Source organism: Pocillopora damicornis, chromosome 5 (genome assembly GCF_964200805.1).
Source record: "Pocillopora damicornis chromosome 5, jaPocDami1.2, whole genome shotgun sequence".
Classification (NCBI taxonomy): Eukaryota; Metazoa; Cnidaria; class Anthozoa; order Scleractinia; family Pocilloporidae; genus Pocillopora; species Pocillopora damicornis.
The window spans coordinates 28,587,755-28,604,312 of record NC_142674.1 but is presented as its reverse complement, the minus strand read 5'-3'; the positions used below and the strand labels follow the sequence as shown (position 1 = coordinate 28,604,312).

At 36.8% G+C, this 16,558-nt stretch overlaps 3 protein-coding genes and 1 non-coding gene across 4 annotated transcripts in view; 3 read left to right on the top strand and 1 right to left on the bottom strand.

The window, feature by feature from the left end:
* Positions 1-12: 12 nt before the first annotated feature.
* The window catches only part of LOC149046335 (uncharacterized), a 43,246-nt gene continuing 26,700 nt past the window's right edge, over positions 13-16,558 (bottom strand). Inside the window, exon 14 of the mRNA XM_089207693.1 lies at positions 13-163. Coding sequence (XP_089063819.1) covers positions 13-163 — 151 coding nt within the window. The remainder of the gene's footprint in view (positions 164-16,558) is intronic.
* Positions 2,305-7,395, top strand: LOC113684817 (uncharacterized). The gene is made up of 4 exons (XR_016186983.1): positions 2,305-2,836; positions 5,281-5,410; positions 5,887-6,195; positions 6,870-7,395. It is a non-coding gene; the product is annotated as an uncharacterized LOC113684817 (transcript).
* Positions 7,542-10,836, top strand: LOC149046339 (uncharacterized). Its single transcript, XM_089207701.1, has 3 exons — positions 7,542-9,063; positions 9,610-9,759; positions 9,840-10,836. The coding sequence occupies exons 1-3, from the start codon at positions 8,763-8,765 to the stop codon at positions 10,370-10,372; spliced, it is 984 nt and encodes a 327-aa protein (XP_089063827.1). The 5' UTR covers positions 7,542-8,762; the 3' UTR covers positions 10,373-10,836.
* LOC149046338 (fibrinogen beta chain-like) overlaps positions 15,100-16,558 on the top strand; it is a 3,121-nt gene continuing 1,662 nt past the window's right edge. Inside the window, exons 1-2 of the mRNA XM_089207702.1 lie at positions 15,100-15,569; positions 16,331-16,480. Coding sequence (XP_089063828.1) covers positions 15,269-15,569; positions 16,331-16,480 — 451 coding nt within the window. The 5' untranslated portion in view covers positions 15,100-15,268. The remainder of the gene's footprint in view (positions 15,570-16,330; positions 16,481-16,558) is intronic.

Sequence of the window (16,558 nt, the reverse complement as noted above, 5' to 3'; positions counted from 1 at the left end):
ACAAGAAATTCCTTATGGACAACTGTTTACTCCACAGAGCCATTGTAGACTTGTATTCATTGTAGTATGGTACAAACATTCACATGTCGCCATTGTCAAGAACACATTCTGCAATGCGTTCACAGTGTGATGGAATCCAACCAGCTGCAACTTTCTCGCCAAGCTTTGAAGTTAAAAATATGCAACTACCCACTGATTATCCAGAGTTGTTATCAACTTAACTAAAGTTTGAAAACACTAAGAAAAACTAGTTTCATTACGTTTGAATAGGACTCGATTATTTCCATATTTTAAACAAATTAGTATTAATCTGTCTAGTCGAGTCTTGTCGCAGGTTGCTAAGATACGAGAAGGAATGGGTACTAGAGATTTGTACGGTAGCCAGAGTGGCCCATAGGGGAGACGTTATCCATTTTTTTAAATTCAATTTTATCGCGCGATATATAATGGTAATATGACGGAGTGGAGTCCAATTCAGTCTGTTATCCTAAGAGTGATTAACAAAATCGGACGACCGCGAAGCGGGAGTCCGATTTGTCAATCATGAGTATGATTACAGACAGAATTGGACCACACGAAGTCCTTTCACCAACAAATCATATCTGTTACAATTTCCGAAAACAACAAATACATTTAGGACAAATATGTGCAGTAGAGACAATGTCTCAGTAAAAAATTCCTCAACTTCATCGACTTTTTTTTAGGATAAGGGGTTGTTGCTATGGTTATTGTGATCAATTCTGTGATTAGTCGATTTGACTGAAAGGACTATGGTTGGCTGCTTCAACTGCCCGATTACAGGTGTCCGATTACAGCCAACTGTCCGATTACAACTCTTCAGAATGATTAGTGAAAAAAAAAAGCAGCTACTGCACCAATTACAGAACAGAGCACAGTCAAGGCTTCTCTGTTTGTATTATTATAAAGAATCCTTTAAATTCCCCACGCATTACTTTCAATTTTCAAAACAGGCTTTATTTCCAAACCTAACAACGGTTTCGTTAGTATGCTCTATACTCTCAAAGAGCACGCCACAATAAGCCAATCAAAATTCCCTGTTAGAATGCTTCAAATAATCTGACTGGCTGTACAAGACTACAGCTGTCAAAAATGTCAAACAATCAATGTTCAAAAACTATCAAAGTTCACATTCTGAAATAGTTCGGCAGGTCGAATTTAACACTTGCCTGAAGTTTTTTGGTCTCTAATACAGAATCTGAAAGTGAAATGTTCAGTGGAATCCGACTGAATTATGGCTCATAAAACACAAAAGTGATACTTAGAAAAAAAAAATAAACGACAGCCGAAATTCTCCGAAACACGAAGATTGCTCGGGATGACAGAGCCGTAAAACTCGGCTGCAGTGACTGATGTTTGGTTCTTCTGTTGCTACATGCCGGCTCGCTTCTTCCTCAATTTCACTTTTAATTAATGAAAAAAGGCTAGAAAGAAGTCCCGGAAAAGGTCGGACATAGTACAATTTGGCAGATGGCGTGACAGCTTTAGCTCAACTCCATGCTCAATACCCTTATAGATCACGCTCTTTCAATCAATGATAGCACGCGTTTCATTCGAAGTTAATCATAAATGGAAATTATCGCGCGATGAATGTTAAACTATCACGCGATAAACGATAAACTATCGCACTATAAATGAAAAATTATCGCGCGATAAATGATAAATTATCGGGCGATAAATGGGAAACTTGTTAGGTAGCAGGTGATTGACTGTCACGCACGTTGTTTCCGTGGACGAGGGGACAATGGCTGCAACAGTTGGAAAGTTCTTTCTTAACGGGTTGGCGATGCAGAAGTGACATAATGTAATCAGAAAGATTAGATAATCCACTCTTGTTCTCAGACACTGACAGCCATCGCAAAATCAAGGTTTACTTTACTGATTCACAGAGCTACGTGTCGCAGAAGTATTGTAAAGTACCGCTAAATGGTTTTTTAACGAAAATAAAACGAACTATTGACTTCAAAACATACCTTAACTATGGCAGTCATCGTCGTCCGCGGAAACAACGTGCGTGACAGCCGATCACGTGCTACGTAACAAGCCGTGGAGGCCTGTTTTCTAATCTGGAAGGCCCAGGAGTTATTACTTTACTTATTTCACCAGGGTTCAGCGCCCAGTTATTCAAAGGCCGATTAGCGCTAACCCGGGGTTAAGTTTCAATCTGGGTTACTTTATTCCCTTCTTAAAAGACCTATTTCAGATGATTTCTTCAATTCTTTTTTAGAACATCTAGGCATCAAATTGTAGGCAAAAATAAATATACTGAATATGCCTTTAAAGGTTTTAGATCTGAGGTCAGATTTAACGCTAACCCTAGGTTATCTTAACCTAGCTTTGAACAACTTGGCAAAGGGCAGATAACATTATCCAACGGAAAAATCGCTATCAGGCGGAAAAGAGACAGCAAAACGTGTAGCTTTATCCACCGGATTGAGTTTTATCCAGTGTATAACACCATCCAACCTTCGAACAACCGGGGCCAGGTGTTCATGATTTTGTTTACAGAGAGACATCCGTCAAAAAAAATTAGAATTCATAATCTTAAAGAGATCATGAGCAAATAAGGTAATCCCTGTGGAGAGTGCAGCGAAAGGGATAAAACTCTACAGTCTTGCTTCTTTCAGTCTGATTGGTTCCCGCAATACAATAACCCCACAGGGTATATTTCTAGACCGTTGTTGAACTTTGCAATAATAACATGAGCAAACACTTTTTGACTACAAATCTTTGCTTTTTTACGTTTAACCTCAAATGGTTCTAAAAATGTACAAAGGGATTTTCGCTCTGGTATCACTGGCGTGCATCTTGCTCGCAGGTAATTCTTCTTTTTCATTTTCGTGACCTGTCTGTTTAATATGACCTGTAAAGTTTTTTTTTTTTTTTTTAAATGTTGAATTAGTAATCAGCAAGAACCGTTGGACATGAAAAAGGGATGTTTTTAGTTTGTATAAGACTATTTCATGAGAAAAAGTTTCTCTATGGATGAGCAATTTCTTTCCGGGTCATCCACATTGCAATCTAGATTTTCAGACGGTAATAAAATTTATCCCTACGCTAATGCTTCGCCGAAACATCTTTACCGGCTTATTTCAGAGACAAACTCTACTTGACTCATGAGTGAGATGCCTTGTGTGAGTATGTGCATCCAAATAATTTTTTAAATGAAATCACGTTCAATGTTATCTTACATAAGCAGAAAAAAATTGTTACAAAATGTGTTTATCGCGCTTCGTTTTGATCAGTTGTTTCGATCAGTTGATGATCAAGAAAACAAAAGTAACAGATAAGAGTTTGTTTCAAAATAAAATTGGAGGCATTTCTAGCGACAAATTTAAAATGATGTATTTCCGAAAATCACATCTGCTTCCCCGGAAAATTTCTATCGCTTAATATTGCACGCAAACATTGCGGATAACTGTGCAGGTGAAAACTACAAAATTCGCTGCAGTAACCTGATTTCCACAGTTTTACCTTATCTTGTACGCTTTTTTCAAAAATATTTTTGATCAAGTTTCCCAGGTATAATCCGAAAACACTGGGAAAAAATTGGATATATATGACCTTCTAAACTTGTTTGTCGTAATTATACATATCTTCGTTAGCGAATCAATTTTGTCGGGTTTTCATAACACTTCTGTTAAAACGCTCTCACATGTTTGCTTAGCAGAAGAAATCTTAGCAGAAGATCGACAGATAATGGACTCTTAACTCGAGATCTTAATTCAAGGCGCTGTAAAAAAGAGAAGAAAAAATCACCGCATTATATTGGTCTGAAATGATATGTAATTAACTTTCAGGCTGCATTGTGAGTAATTCCTCTCATTCGCCGCCATCTTCAACATTTTTTTAATGGGGTGCATGTTAAATTCATCCACCCTGGTAAAGCAGTCAGAGTTATTTTTGCATAAACTTGTACAAAATGAAAATAACTGAGTCAGTTTTGGCTGACGGTCGGTTTGTACAGAAGACACTCAAAAGAATTACATAAGGCGGTACACAAAAGGTTTCTGCAAATTTAACCTTTCTTATGCAAATATAGACCAGAAGCGGAAAAAAAAAAACAAACGCAACGCTAGATTTGGCATAAAGCTGAGAACAGTTGGCTTTTTTGTGCTGATTGAATTTGGCAATAAACTATGATAGGAAGTTCCGAGATGAAAATCGAAAGGCTTCTTTTTTGTGATGAAATGTACTTTCTTGAACAGACTTGCTGGAAATTATAATTGATTCAAGTACTGTTAATAACATACGTATGTAATAAATATTCGGAATGATTCTGTGAAAGTACTTGATAATGACAGTTTTACATGAGAAAGAAAAGTTCAGGTGACAAGCTCCATAACAATTTCATCTGTCAATCAGGCTTTCTGAGCGAATATACAAAGACAATGACTTTAAAAATGAAATCATTAATGAACATTATGAAAATAGTGCTCGTAAAATTTAGGAAAAATTTAAATTTAAAGGAGAACACCAAAATATTTTTGCCGGGGATGACTACTTGGAAAAGTTATTTCTTTGAGTTCTGTCTCTTAACGATTATCGTTATTGGAATGAATTATAATTTGCCTAAGTGATGTTCTAATCAAAATAAAATTATTTATAATCTTCTAAGCTGAATGGCTAGAAATTCCTTCTCAATAAAAGAATGGGTGAAAATATTGTTAAAGAAAAAACAAATTATGTGCAGGTCTGAAAAAAAAAGGTGTCTGCAGAACGAAGTAAACCCATTTAATTTTACCTGCTTGACATGTCGTGGTTAAGTGCACTTCTAATGAACGGAGCACAGTGGTACAATTTTCTCTCGTGCACTAAGTGTTCAGTGAACGCTGCACGAGCTGTAATTGGTCACGTGGTGTAGCTGACGTCAGATGAATCTGGTTTTTTACGGCGTACAGCTCGCAAGCTTTTATTCGGATTTACTCAGAATTTTGTTTATAGATGTTTCTACGAAATTAACATGGAGATTTGTACAAGCAACTTTGGAGAAAACGAGTTTCTAACAACTCAAAAGACACGTCAACAGAGACGTTGAGGATTGTTTTGGCACTCAGACATAATCTGTCACCTTTCTTCTCTTGATCATTGTCTAAATCGGACAGTTCTCCATGCTTGTTATGTACGTACATTTAAGAAATTTGATGACATAATCAGTGGCATATCCCTTTCCTTCAATAGAATATAAGTAAGAACTAATCAGAAAGCTTGTTTCATTCAAGTTATCAATTAATTTCTAATAATTTGATTGTTTCCTATCAGATCTGCCAAAATCCGCTGGTGATAATCACGTCATCGTGAGTAAATGCAGTGAAGATATGAAAATGGAAAAAGACATGATGTGCGCGCACACGTTTCTCAGGGAAATGAAAAATGGCACCGCAAACTGCAGGTTACTTACTTCAGAATTTGATACTCATTGGCTATTAGATTTTAAAATTTTTTATGGCTTCGTAAAAACTACCTCTACCTCGAACTAAACTTCAAAATATTAGATTGCTAAGGATCCAGTTATTATTTATTGCCGGATTGTGAGGGGGAAGTCGGAAGGTTTTGGGGAAATCACGTGGTTTGCAGGGCAAAGGAAGACTATAGAAATTGACCACCAAGTGACTGCCAATGAGGGGGAGATCGTGAGAATGCTACAGAGCCTTACAGGGGGATCCGGTCCCTCGGAAGCTGTTAGAGGACACAATACAAAAGAGGCAACCACAAAGCATTTGGAGAAAAAGGGGCTTGATATAGAGAAATCGCGAACGAGAGGAATCGAGGGAAAATATTCTTTGATGAACAAACCATCACTTGAAAATAAAATTTCTGCCATTTTCGATTCTTTGACTAAAACATTTTTTTTTTTCACTTTTTCAGTCATGAATTAATGAATTTCATGGGCTGCATTAGGAACTTTACACTCGACCAGTGCTATGGTGATTAACTGAAAACTCATCACAGCATGATGGAACCAATGAGACGAATGGCCGACATGAAAGCCAGAATTCACAATTTTGGCCGCTTGATGTGTGGTATGGACGGAAATGGTTATAATGTCACAGGGCTACCTAAGAACATTACTGACCTGCTGAAATGCAAGAAAGAGTTTTACGACAATGGAAAAGGCTGTGCTAAACCGTTCCACGACAAATTCAAGGCCAAGGCTAAACCAGAGGACTTGTGCAAGTAAGATACCAAAACTCAAATGAGGGTTAAAGTAATCTGGGATTGGTTCAATTTTCGTTATTAAGCATTGTGATTGGTTAAAAACTAACTCCCGCCACTTTCTCAACCAATTCAAAACTTGGTTACTTGTGTTTTACCGCGCTTCTGGCCGTTTGTATTTTTCTTTTCTTTTGAGATCTAATTAGCTGTTGTAATAAGTTTGGTTTTGATTTAAGACATTCAATCGAAAAGCGCTCTAACGAGCTTTTTTTCTGAGTTTTCTTTAGGAATTCTATCACATGGCCATGCCTAAGCTCTTGACGAGGCCTTTCTTCTAGATAACTTAAACTTCAGCGGTAGCAATTTCAACTGCGATGAATCCGTCCAGACCCAAGACTAACTCGTTAAATTGGAATACTCTTCCTGAAATGTTACATGAAAACAGTTGAATTCCACAGCGTATCTAGGAACGAATGACTTTAATAACTACATTACATTAGATCTTCATGATTAATGAAAAGCATCATCGATACATTTGAGTCGGGAAAAGAAACCTCTAGGGAAAAATTTCCATAGATCATCTGGCTCTGTACGCCAAAGATTATTATCTATTTCAGTTTTTAAATGAAAGCTAACAAAGATTTATTTACCTCACAATTGAAACGATAACAGTAATAACTGCTTTTTTCTTTCAGATATTTCATGAAGGCAAAGGAGTGTCAGGTAGATTTAATGAAGAAGTACTGTGCACCGAGCAAGCCCCACAAGCCTGATCCCTTTAATCCATTCTGTCCCGGTGAAAAAGATCCGTCCCCTCATGCAGGAGCAGGAAAACTAAACACGGGTGTGGCCCTCGTATTTGTGGGCCTTGCTCTTCATTTTTTGTCGTAAGCCTCTGACTGCGGATGCACATGAGTTTTCCAGTTTACACTATGACACTGTTAGTAGAATCATAGCAGACAGCTTGAACAAAAGAATTTTGCGAAATCTTTATTTCATGTAGATGTCGAATGCATCCGTCCTCACGAAGCTCAGAATTTTACTATTGAATCAGCAATTGGAAGATTTTCCCAGATGTTATGCCAATGACAAATGTTAGTTTTCAAATTTATCATATCCATTTTATTGTTATCATTTATTAGCCTGCCGTGCTTGGAAATTCCTTTGCCTGTTTGCTAGCACTGGAAATGTATACGTACAATAAAGCACTTTGAACACAAATAATATGGCGTGTTTGATTAGTGTTGCAGACAGTAGCCAGCCATCCGACAGACCACGGGGTGTGTAAACTTATTAAGCTCCATTATGTTGCAAAGAGAACTCTATTGTCGGTTTAAGAGACAATGACGCGAAAAACTGATTTTAGAAAACGAGCTAAAATAAAAACCAAGCACGTTTTGGCACTTCTAGTTTTTGATTAGTGATTTTTTAGGGAATTTTTGCTAAGCATCAGCGAAAATGAGAAAAAATCAAAGGAGAATTTATCAGCATATAAACTGCCCTCTGGCCATATGCCTGACCGTCAAACGATTTTAAATTTGATAGTTTTTTTCACAGTTAAGTCAGCTGAACATAATCTCCTTGGATCTGGTTCATGTGTGCTTCAGCCACCTTATATGGTCTTGTCACTATTTCTTGGCCATGGTATAATGACAGAAATAAAGTACTCTTTTTTTGGTTGCTGTGTAGTATATTAAAACAGGAATTCACCTTAGTGTCAGTGAAAGTGTTAGGTATTTACTTCCACTTCGGTGAATATTTGTTAATTATAGCTTATATGTTCTCTATCGTTTGTCAATGTACATATTGTTTCAATGTAGGTTTTGTCGAGCGTTTAATAACAAGCCTCTGGCTCGGAAGACTAGGCGTCCACTCTCGTGTTTCAGACATTAAATAAAGTTATCCTTGTCCATATTTTCACGGAGTCTGCACCGAAAAATTGATTAAAACTTGTTGCGAGTAACAGTTGTTTTATATTTTAATTTTATGGAAAAGGAATGTAAGTAAATAAACGAAAAAAAATTAATTGTGGATATGCCATGTTCAAGCAGACGAAGCGCCATTCGAGAGCCTTCTCATGTGGTTATGTTTATCACATCAAGGTAAAAATCCATGTGGGATATATTACTCTAACTGTAGTTACGAACCTCCTCTTCGAAATAACAATTGTGTATTTTAGTTTGCTTTCTTTTCTGGTTCAAAAACATATTCAAACCTGCTAGATAGTCGTTAGATGATAGATTTGGAGACTTGCTACAAAAGTAGAGCTTTCGAAGCTGACCCTTACGAAATATCAAAGTTGAAATGAGACCTCAAGATACCTACGCTATCTAGGCTTAAACTAATATCATTTATTTTCCGATTTCTTTCTTTTCTTTTCTATTTTCTATTTCTATTTTTCTTACAAAAGAATGCAAGGTGTCAAAGGGCTGCGGTTAAGGTCATTACTTTGTAATGCATGACTGTTTAAAATTGCATGATTTCACAACATTATTTAAGAAAAAAAATGCTAATTTCCTTATAGCCGGTTGGTTTTGAGGTCTCTGGGGCACATAAACGGTCTGGACTGCAGGTACTGACGATACTAGATGGATGTCTTCTCGTTCTGGTTCATTTTGGCGTTGTATTCCGTGAAAACATTTGCTCAGCGATGTAAGTTGACGCAACGATCTGAAAATGGCTTGGTTCTTCTTGATAACGTGTACAAATCATTCACTGTGGATCGGTTGGCTTCGTGTTATATTGCCTGCAATTCACAGCCTGCGTGCCAAAGTCTTAACTTCAGGCTGAGTGACAAAACTTGCCAGTTTAATAAAGAAACTAAGTTTTCCTGCCCAACTAGTCTGAAGCAGAATGAAGGGTTTATTTATGCTGATAACCCAAATCGAGGTGAGAATATCCTTAAAATACTTGGGCTTTTTTATCAGTCTGCGACTGTTAAAAAGTTTATGGTTACATTTTTTACATGGTTTTGCCTTACTGTTTTCAAGCAAACTTGTGTGAGCCGACAAATTTATTTTTTCCTTGTTACTTCGACAACTGAAGAAATTGGAAGACATAATTTCAAGGGACTTGGTAACGTAATAAATCCACTCAGTCACAAGGTCTCAAGAATACGTAATTAATCTGCGTCATTCCGTCGAAAAGTAAACTTCAACCGTAAAATTTGCTAGAATCTAATCTTCTATCGTCAAATGGAAACATTTCTAAGAGCCGAACGGCGTAAAAACTGCCTTATTAGGAACAGCTCTTAATTATGGTATTATTAAAACTTTTGTTGGCCTATCATCAACCGCAACTTAAGACGTAAAGTGATCAATACGTTGTAACAAGTACCTTCATTTAAAAAAAATGTTAATTGTGCTGCGTACAGTCGTATGATAAGTTGATTACGCATGCAAAGTATAATGATTTGTTTGCATATTTTCATGACAGCTTTACTCGGGTCAGTTCCCTTCAGAGCTGCGAATTCTTGTCAACATATCATTCAGAGTGGAGATTCCACTGGGAGTGGAGAGTATTGGGTCGACCCGCAGGGCAATGGGAACTCCTTTAAGGCTTTTTGTGACATGACAACTGATGGAGGTACCTTGGTGTTTTTTGTTTTCAATTGTTGATTTTATTTTCTCGGTTATTTTTACAAAAGAAGTTTTTTTAATTCAAAGGAGGCTGGATGATGGTGTTAAACATTATTTTAGCAAGCTCTCAATCGTCATGGTGGAATGCCACCGCTGAACAAACGTTTCAAGGTATGCGTAACTATGGAAACGGCAAAATGGCTATAACCAAAAGCGCAATGAACCAACTAAGAGCGTACATAAACTTTACCCAGATAAGATTTCATTGCAGCAAAGAAAAAGGAACAACATTCCACGTCAGAACGACTCTGAACAACAAAGGTGCAAAAGTGGTGCGATATTTCAGCGGTGAAAGAGATGAGATGCCGGACTCGTGTGACTCCTTCGTCCGTGTGGATGGTGACAACTCAAGACTAGCTCAGAATTGTGCGACATGGGCATATCATGGTAAGTGGGGACATGTCAGGCATAATGTTGGAGAGAATCGTCTGTACAACTACGCAGCATTTGTGGCCCACAGTTATCACTGGATAATTTCTACTGGTGGCCACTGGATGTGTGATGATAATAATAGCAACAACCTGTCTACTGGAGACTTTTGGAAAGTTTATGTCCGTTGAAATGCACATTCTTGCAATAACTTTGTAATAGGACGAAGCATAAGTGAACAGAGAGAAAGTCAAATAGAAATCAAATAGTATACAAACTGATGTCTAGCCATATGCCTGACATTCGAATGATTTTAAATTTAATAGTTTTTTTCACATCTAAGTCAACCGAAAACACAATCTCCTTGGATCTGACCTACATGTGTTTCAGCTACCTTAGATGGTCTTGTCACGTGCAACTCCTTCGTATACTTGACTCCCCTCACATGGAACCTTCGTTTGATTTCCATGAAGTCTTGAACTATTATTTGACAAATTTCGCTCTAGCCTTGTTAATGCCAAGTATTGAGGGTACCAGGTTTTTAGCTGTACATAATATGACATTTTTATTCTTAATTTGTAAGTTAGCATAAGTTTGGATACTAGCCTTGGACATATTTAGAGTGATTTTCATTACTATATACCGCAGGGGTGAATAATGCTTTCCGCGTGCCCTTATCTCTTGGTTCAGAGGTGATTAGCAAGTACTATTACCTCCGAGAAGCCAAAGAGACAAAATCACGCGTCAACAATTTAATTTCTGATTATTATTTGATATTGACAGAAACAAACCAATCATTTTGGTTACTGTGTAGTATATCCAAAACAGTTATTCACCTCAGTGAAAGCGATAGATATCTACCTCCACTTCGGTGAATAATTGTTAATTATAGCTTATATTCTCCATCCTTCGTCACTGTACACATTGTTTAAATTAAGTTCTATCGAGCGTTTTTAAAACAAGCATTTGGCTCGGGTAATTAGGCGTCCACTCTCATGTTTAAAACATTAAATAAAGTTATCCTTATTCGTATTTTCACGGAGTTTCAACTGAAAAATTTATTTAAACTTCTTGAGAATAGCAAATATTTCATATCTTAATTTTACGGAAAGGGGAATGTAAGTACATAATCGAAAAAAAAGAAACTTAGTTGTTGATATACCCTGTAAAAACAGATAAGGTGCCATTCGAGAGCCTTCGCATCTGGTGATTATCACATCAAAGCGAAAAAAATCCCTGTGGGATATGTTACTCTAACTGTGATTGCTTGCCTCTCTTTCCAAATAACCAATGTGTTTTTCTGTTTGCTTTCTTTTCAGGTCTAAAAATATATATAAACCTGCTAGATAGTCGCTAATTGATAGATTTGAAGACTTGCTACAAAATACTGTATTAAGCATTCGAAACTGACCATTACGAAATGTCAAAGTTGAACTGAGACCTCAAAATACATACGCTATCTGTTTTTAAAAGGTTTTCATTTTCTTTCCCTTTTTGTTCTATTTTTGATTTCGGGTCACAAAAGAATGCAATACTTCAAAGGTTCTTACGGTCAATATTAATACTATGTGTTGTATGGCTATTTAAAATCGAATGATTGCACGACATTTTCGAAGAAAAAAAATGCTAACTTCCCTACAGCCGGTTGGTTTTGAGGCCTTTGGGGCACGCACAGGGAACAGGACTGCAGGCACTCACGATACCAGATGGATGTTGTCTCGATCTGGTTCATTTCGGCATTATATTCGGTGAAAACATATGCTCAGCGATGTAAGTTGACGCAATGATCTGGACTTGGATTGGTTCTCCCAGATGACGTGTACAAATCGTTCACTGTGGTTCGGTTGGTTTCGTGTTGTATTGCCTGCAATTCACAGCCTGCGTGTCAAAGCCTTAAATTCAGGCTGAGTAACAAAACTTGCCAGTTTAAGAAAGAAACTAAAATGTCCATTCCAACCAGTCTAAAGGGTTTATTTATGCTGATAACCCATATCGAGATGATAATATCCTCAAAACACTTGGGCATGCTTATCAGTCTGTGTCTGTTAAAACTTTGTGATTACATAGTTCTGCCATAATGTTATCATGCAAACTTGTGTGGGCCCACAAATTTTTTTCCTTGGTACTTCGACAACTGAAGAAATTGAAAGACATTATTTCAAGGGAATTTGGTTTCGTAATGAGTTCACTTAGTAACAAGGTCTTAAGAATACCTAATTAGTTTACGTCATTCCGTCAAACAGTAGACTTCGACCGTTAAATTTGCTAGAATCTAATCTTCTACCATCAAATTGACCCATTTCCTAAAGCCAAGTGGCATAAAAACTGTCCTATTAAGAACACCCTTTAGTTATGGAATTATAACTTTTGCTTGCTTGTCATCAACCGCGAATTGCGATGTACAAGTATCTTCATTTAATTATTGTGCTCTCTATAGTCGTATGATATGTTGATTACGCATTCAAAGTATGATGATTTGTCTGCATATTTTTTGTTGCAGCTTTACTCGGGTCAGTTCCCTCCAGAGCTGCAGAGTCCTGTCAACATGTTATTCAGAATGGAGATTCCACTGGGAAAGGAGAATGCTGGATCGACCCACAAAGCAATGGGAACCCCTTCAAGGCTTTTTGCAAAATGACAACTGATGGAGGTAACTTGGTGCTTTTTGTTTTCAAGTGTTGATTATTTTCTCGGTTATTTATGGAAGCAGGTTTTTTTTTGTTTTTTAATGCAAAGGAGGCTGGATGATATTTTTAAACGTTGTTGGAAAGAATCGTCTGTACAACTACGCAGCTTTTGTGATTTCTACTGATCAACAACGACCTGTCAACTGGAGACTTTTGGAAAGTTTATCTCCGTTGAAATACTCCTTCTTGCAATAACTTTGTAATATAACGAAGTATGAACGAGAAAGAGAATGAAAGTCGAATAAAAATTCAATAGGATATAAACTGCCTTCTGGCCATATGCCTGACAGTCGAACGATTTTAGATTTGACAGTATTTTCACATCTCCTTGGATCTGGCTTATACGTGATTCAGCCACCTTGCATGGTCTTGTCACGTGCACTTCCTTTGTATACATATTTGTATAAATGATTCCCCTCACATGAACCCTTCTTTTGTTTTTCTTGAAGTCTTGAACTATTATGTAACAATTTCGTTCCAGCTTGGTCAATGTCAAGTGTGGAGGGTGCCAGTTATTTACCTGTACATTATCTGAAATTTTTATTCTTAATCTGAAAGTTAGCATAAGTATGGATAGTGTTATTTTCATTACTATATACCGTACAGGTGAATAGTGCTTGTCACGTGCCCTTATGTTCTGGCTCAGAACATAAGGGCGCGTGATTATTGATTAGCAAAACTTATTTTCTCCGAGAAGCCGAACAGACAAAATCAGTCGTCAACAATTTAATTTCTGACTATTTTTTGGTATATTGACAGGAATAAACTACTCTTTCTGGTTTCTGTGTAGTATATACAAACATGAATTCACCTTGTGGTGTAGATATTTACCTCCACTTCGGCGAATAATTTTTAATTATAGCTTACATATTCTCTATCGTTTATCAATGTGCACATTGTTTAAATTTAGGTTTTGTCGAGCGTTTTTACAACAAGCCTTTGGCTCGGGAGATTAGGCGTCCACTCTCATGTTTTAGACATTAAATAAAGCTATCCTTATCGATATTTTCACGGAGTTTGCATCGAAAAATTTATTCAAACTAGTTAAGAGTAGCAGGTGTTTTATATTTTAATTTTATGGAGCAAGGAATCTATTACGAAAAAGAAAAAAAAAAACTTAATTGTCGATATGCCGTGTACAAGCAAATAAGGTCCCAGTCGAGAAGCTTATAATCTGGTGATGTTTGTCACATCAAAATGAAAAATCCCTGTGGGAGATGTTACTCTAACTGAGGTCACGTGCCTCCTTTTCGAAATAGCAATTGTGTATTTTCGCTCGCGTCTTTTTCTGGTTTACAATCATATTTAAACTTGCGAGATAGTCGTTAGTTTATATATATAAAGACTTGCTACAAAAGTAAGGTTTTCTAAGCTGACCCTTACGAAATGTCAATGTTGACCTGAGACCTCAAGATGCATACGCTTTCTATTCTTAAAAGGCTTTCATTTTCTTTTCTCTTGGTTTTTTTTGTTTTTTGTTTTTTTTGTATTTTGGATTTCAAGTCACAAAACGATGAAAAGTGTCAAAGGGTCTTACGGTCAATATTAGTACTATGTGTTGTATGAATGTTTAAATTTGCATGATTGCACGACATTATCCGAGGAAAAATATTAATTATTTTGTTTAAAAATTCTTCTTGACTTATCATTCAGAGTGGTGAGGTATATATATATTTCTATATACTTATATTTATATAGATATATATCGCATGCCTCCCTGGAGGTGTATTGTGTATTTTTGCTTGCGTTTTTTCTGGGTTGAAAACATTTATAAACCTGCTAGACAATCGTTAAATAATAGTTTATAGATTTTCTAAAATTTATTAAAACTTGTTGAGGGTAGCAGGTGCTTTATATTTTGATTTTATGGAAAGAGGAAGTCAATAGAAAAAAGAAGAAAAAAACTTAACTGTCGATATGCCCTGTATAAGCAAATGAGGTCCTACTCGAGAACCTTATGATCTGGTGATGGCTATCACATCAAAGGAAAACTCCCTGTGGGTTATATTATTCTAACTGAGGTCACGTGCCTCCCTTTCCAAACAACATTTGTGTATTTTTGCTCCCTTTCTCTCTGGGCTGCTACAAAAGTAAGGTTTTTCAAGCTGACCCTTACAAACTGTCAAAGTTGACGTGAGACCTCAATAAAACATACGCTATCTATTATTTTAAAAGGTTTTGATTTTCTTTTCTCTTGGTTATTTTTTTTCTATTTTGGTTGTCAGGTCACAAAAGAATGCAAAGCGTCAAAGGGTCTTACCGTCAATATTAGTACCATGCGTTGTATAACTGTTTAAAATTGCATGATTGCACGACATTATCAAAGAAAAAGAATGCTAATTCCACCATAGCTAGTTGGTTCGAGATCTCTGTGGCACAAACAGTTACTGACGATACCAGATGGATGTTTTCTCGTTCTGGTTCATTTTGGCATCATATTCGGTGAAGGTATTTGCTCAGCAATGTAAGTTGACGCAACGATCTGAACATGGCTTAGTTCTCCTTGATCACGTTTTCAAATCATTCACTGTGGATCGGTTGGTTTCGTGTTACATTGCCTGCAATTCACAGCCTGCGTGCCAAAGCCTTAACTTCAGGCTGAGTGACAAAACTTGCCAGTTTAACAAAGAAACTAAGACTTCCTACCCAGCCAGTCTGAAGCAGAATGAAGGGTTTATCTATGCTGATAACCCAGATCGAGGTGAGAATATCTTAAGAACAAATTTTTTTCCTGGTTATTTCGACAACCGAAGAAATTGGAAGACGTAGCGTCAAGGGAATTGGTTACGTAATGAGTCCACTTAGTTACAAGGTCTCAAGAGATGCAAAAAGTCTACGTCATTCCGTCAAAGAGTATTAAAAAGAAACTAAGATTTCCTGCCCAGCCAGTCTGAAACAAAATGCAGGGTTTATTTTTGCTGATAACCCAAATCGAGGTGAGAATATCCCTAAAACACTTTGGTTTTTTTATCGGTCCGTGTTTATTAAAAAGTATATGGTTACATTTTTTTCATGGATCTGCCATAGTGTTATCAAGGAAACTTTTGTTGACCAGCAAACTTTTATTCCTTGTTACTAGAACAAATGAAGAAATTGGAAGATATAATTTCAGGGGAATTGGTTACGTAACGAGTCCACTTCTAAGTTCTCAAGATTACGTAATTAGTCTGTGTCATTCCGTCAAAAATTAGACTTCTACCGTTATAGTTGCTAAAATCTAACTTTCATTCGTGAAATGGACCCATTTTTAAGAGCCAAACGGCATAACACCTGCCCTATTAAAAACACCCTTTAGTTATGGCAGTATTGAAACTTGTCTTTAACTGCAAATTATAATGTAGATCAAGAGGTTGTAACAAGTGCTTTCATTTATATAAATGTTAATTGTGTTGTTTACAATTGTATGATATGTTGATTACTTATGCAAAGTGTGATGATTTGTTTGCATATTTTTGGTTGCAGCTCTTCTCGGGTCAGTTCCCTTCAAAGCTGCAAAGTCCTGTCAACATGTCTTTCAGAGTGGAGATTCCACTGGGAATGGGGAATACTGGGTCGACCCACAAGGCACTGGGAACTCCTTCAAGGCTTTTTGTGACATGACAACTGATGGAGGTACCTCAGTCTTTTTTTTTGTTTTTTGTTTTCAAATGTTGGGTTTTTTTTCTTTGTGGTTTATATAACCAGGCTTTT

Coding starts and splice junctions, on each gene's coding strand:
- LOC149046339 (XM_089207701.1), top strand. CDS start 8,763: ATGGATGTCTTCTCGTTCTGGTTCATTTTGGCGTTGTATTCCGTGAAA. Junction 9,064..9,609: donor TGCTGATAACCCAAATCGAG/GTGAGAATATCC, acceptor TTTTCATGACAG/CTTTACTCGGGTCAGTTCCC. Junction 9,760..9,839: donor TGACATGACAACTGATGGAG/GTACCTTGGTGT, acceptor TTTAATTCAAAG/GAGGCTGGATGATGGTGTTA.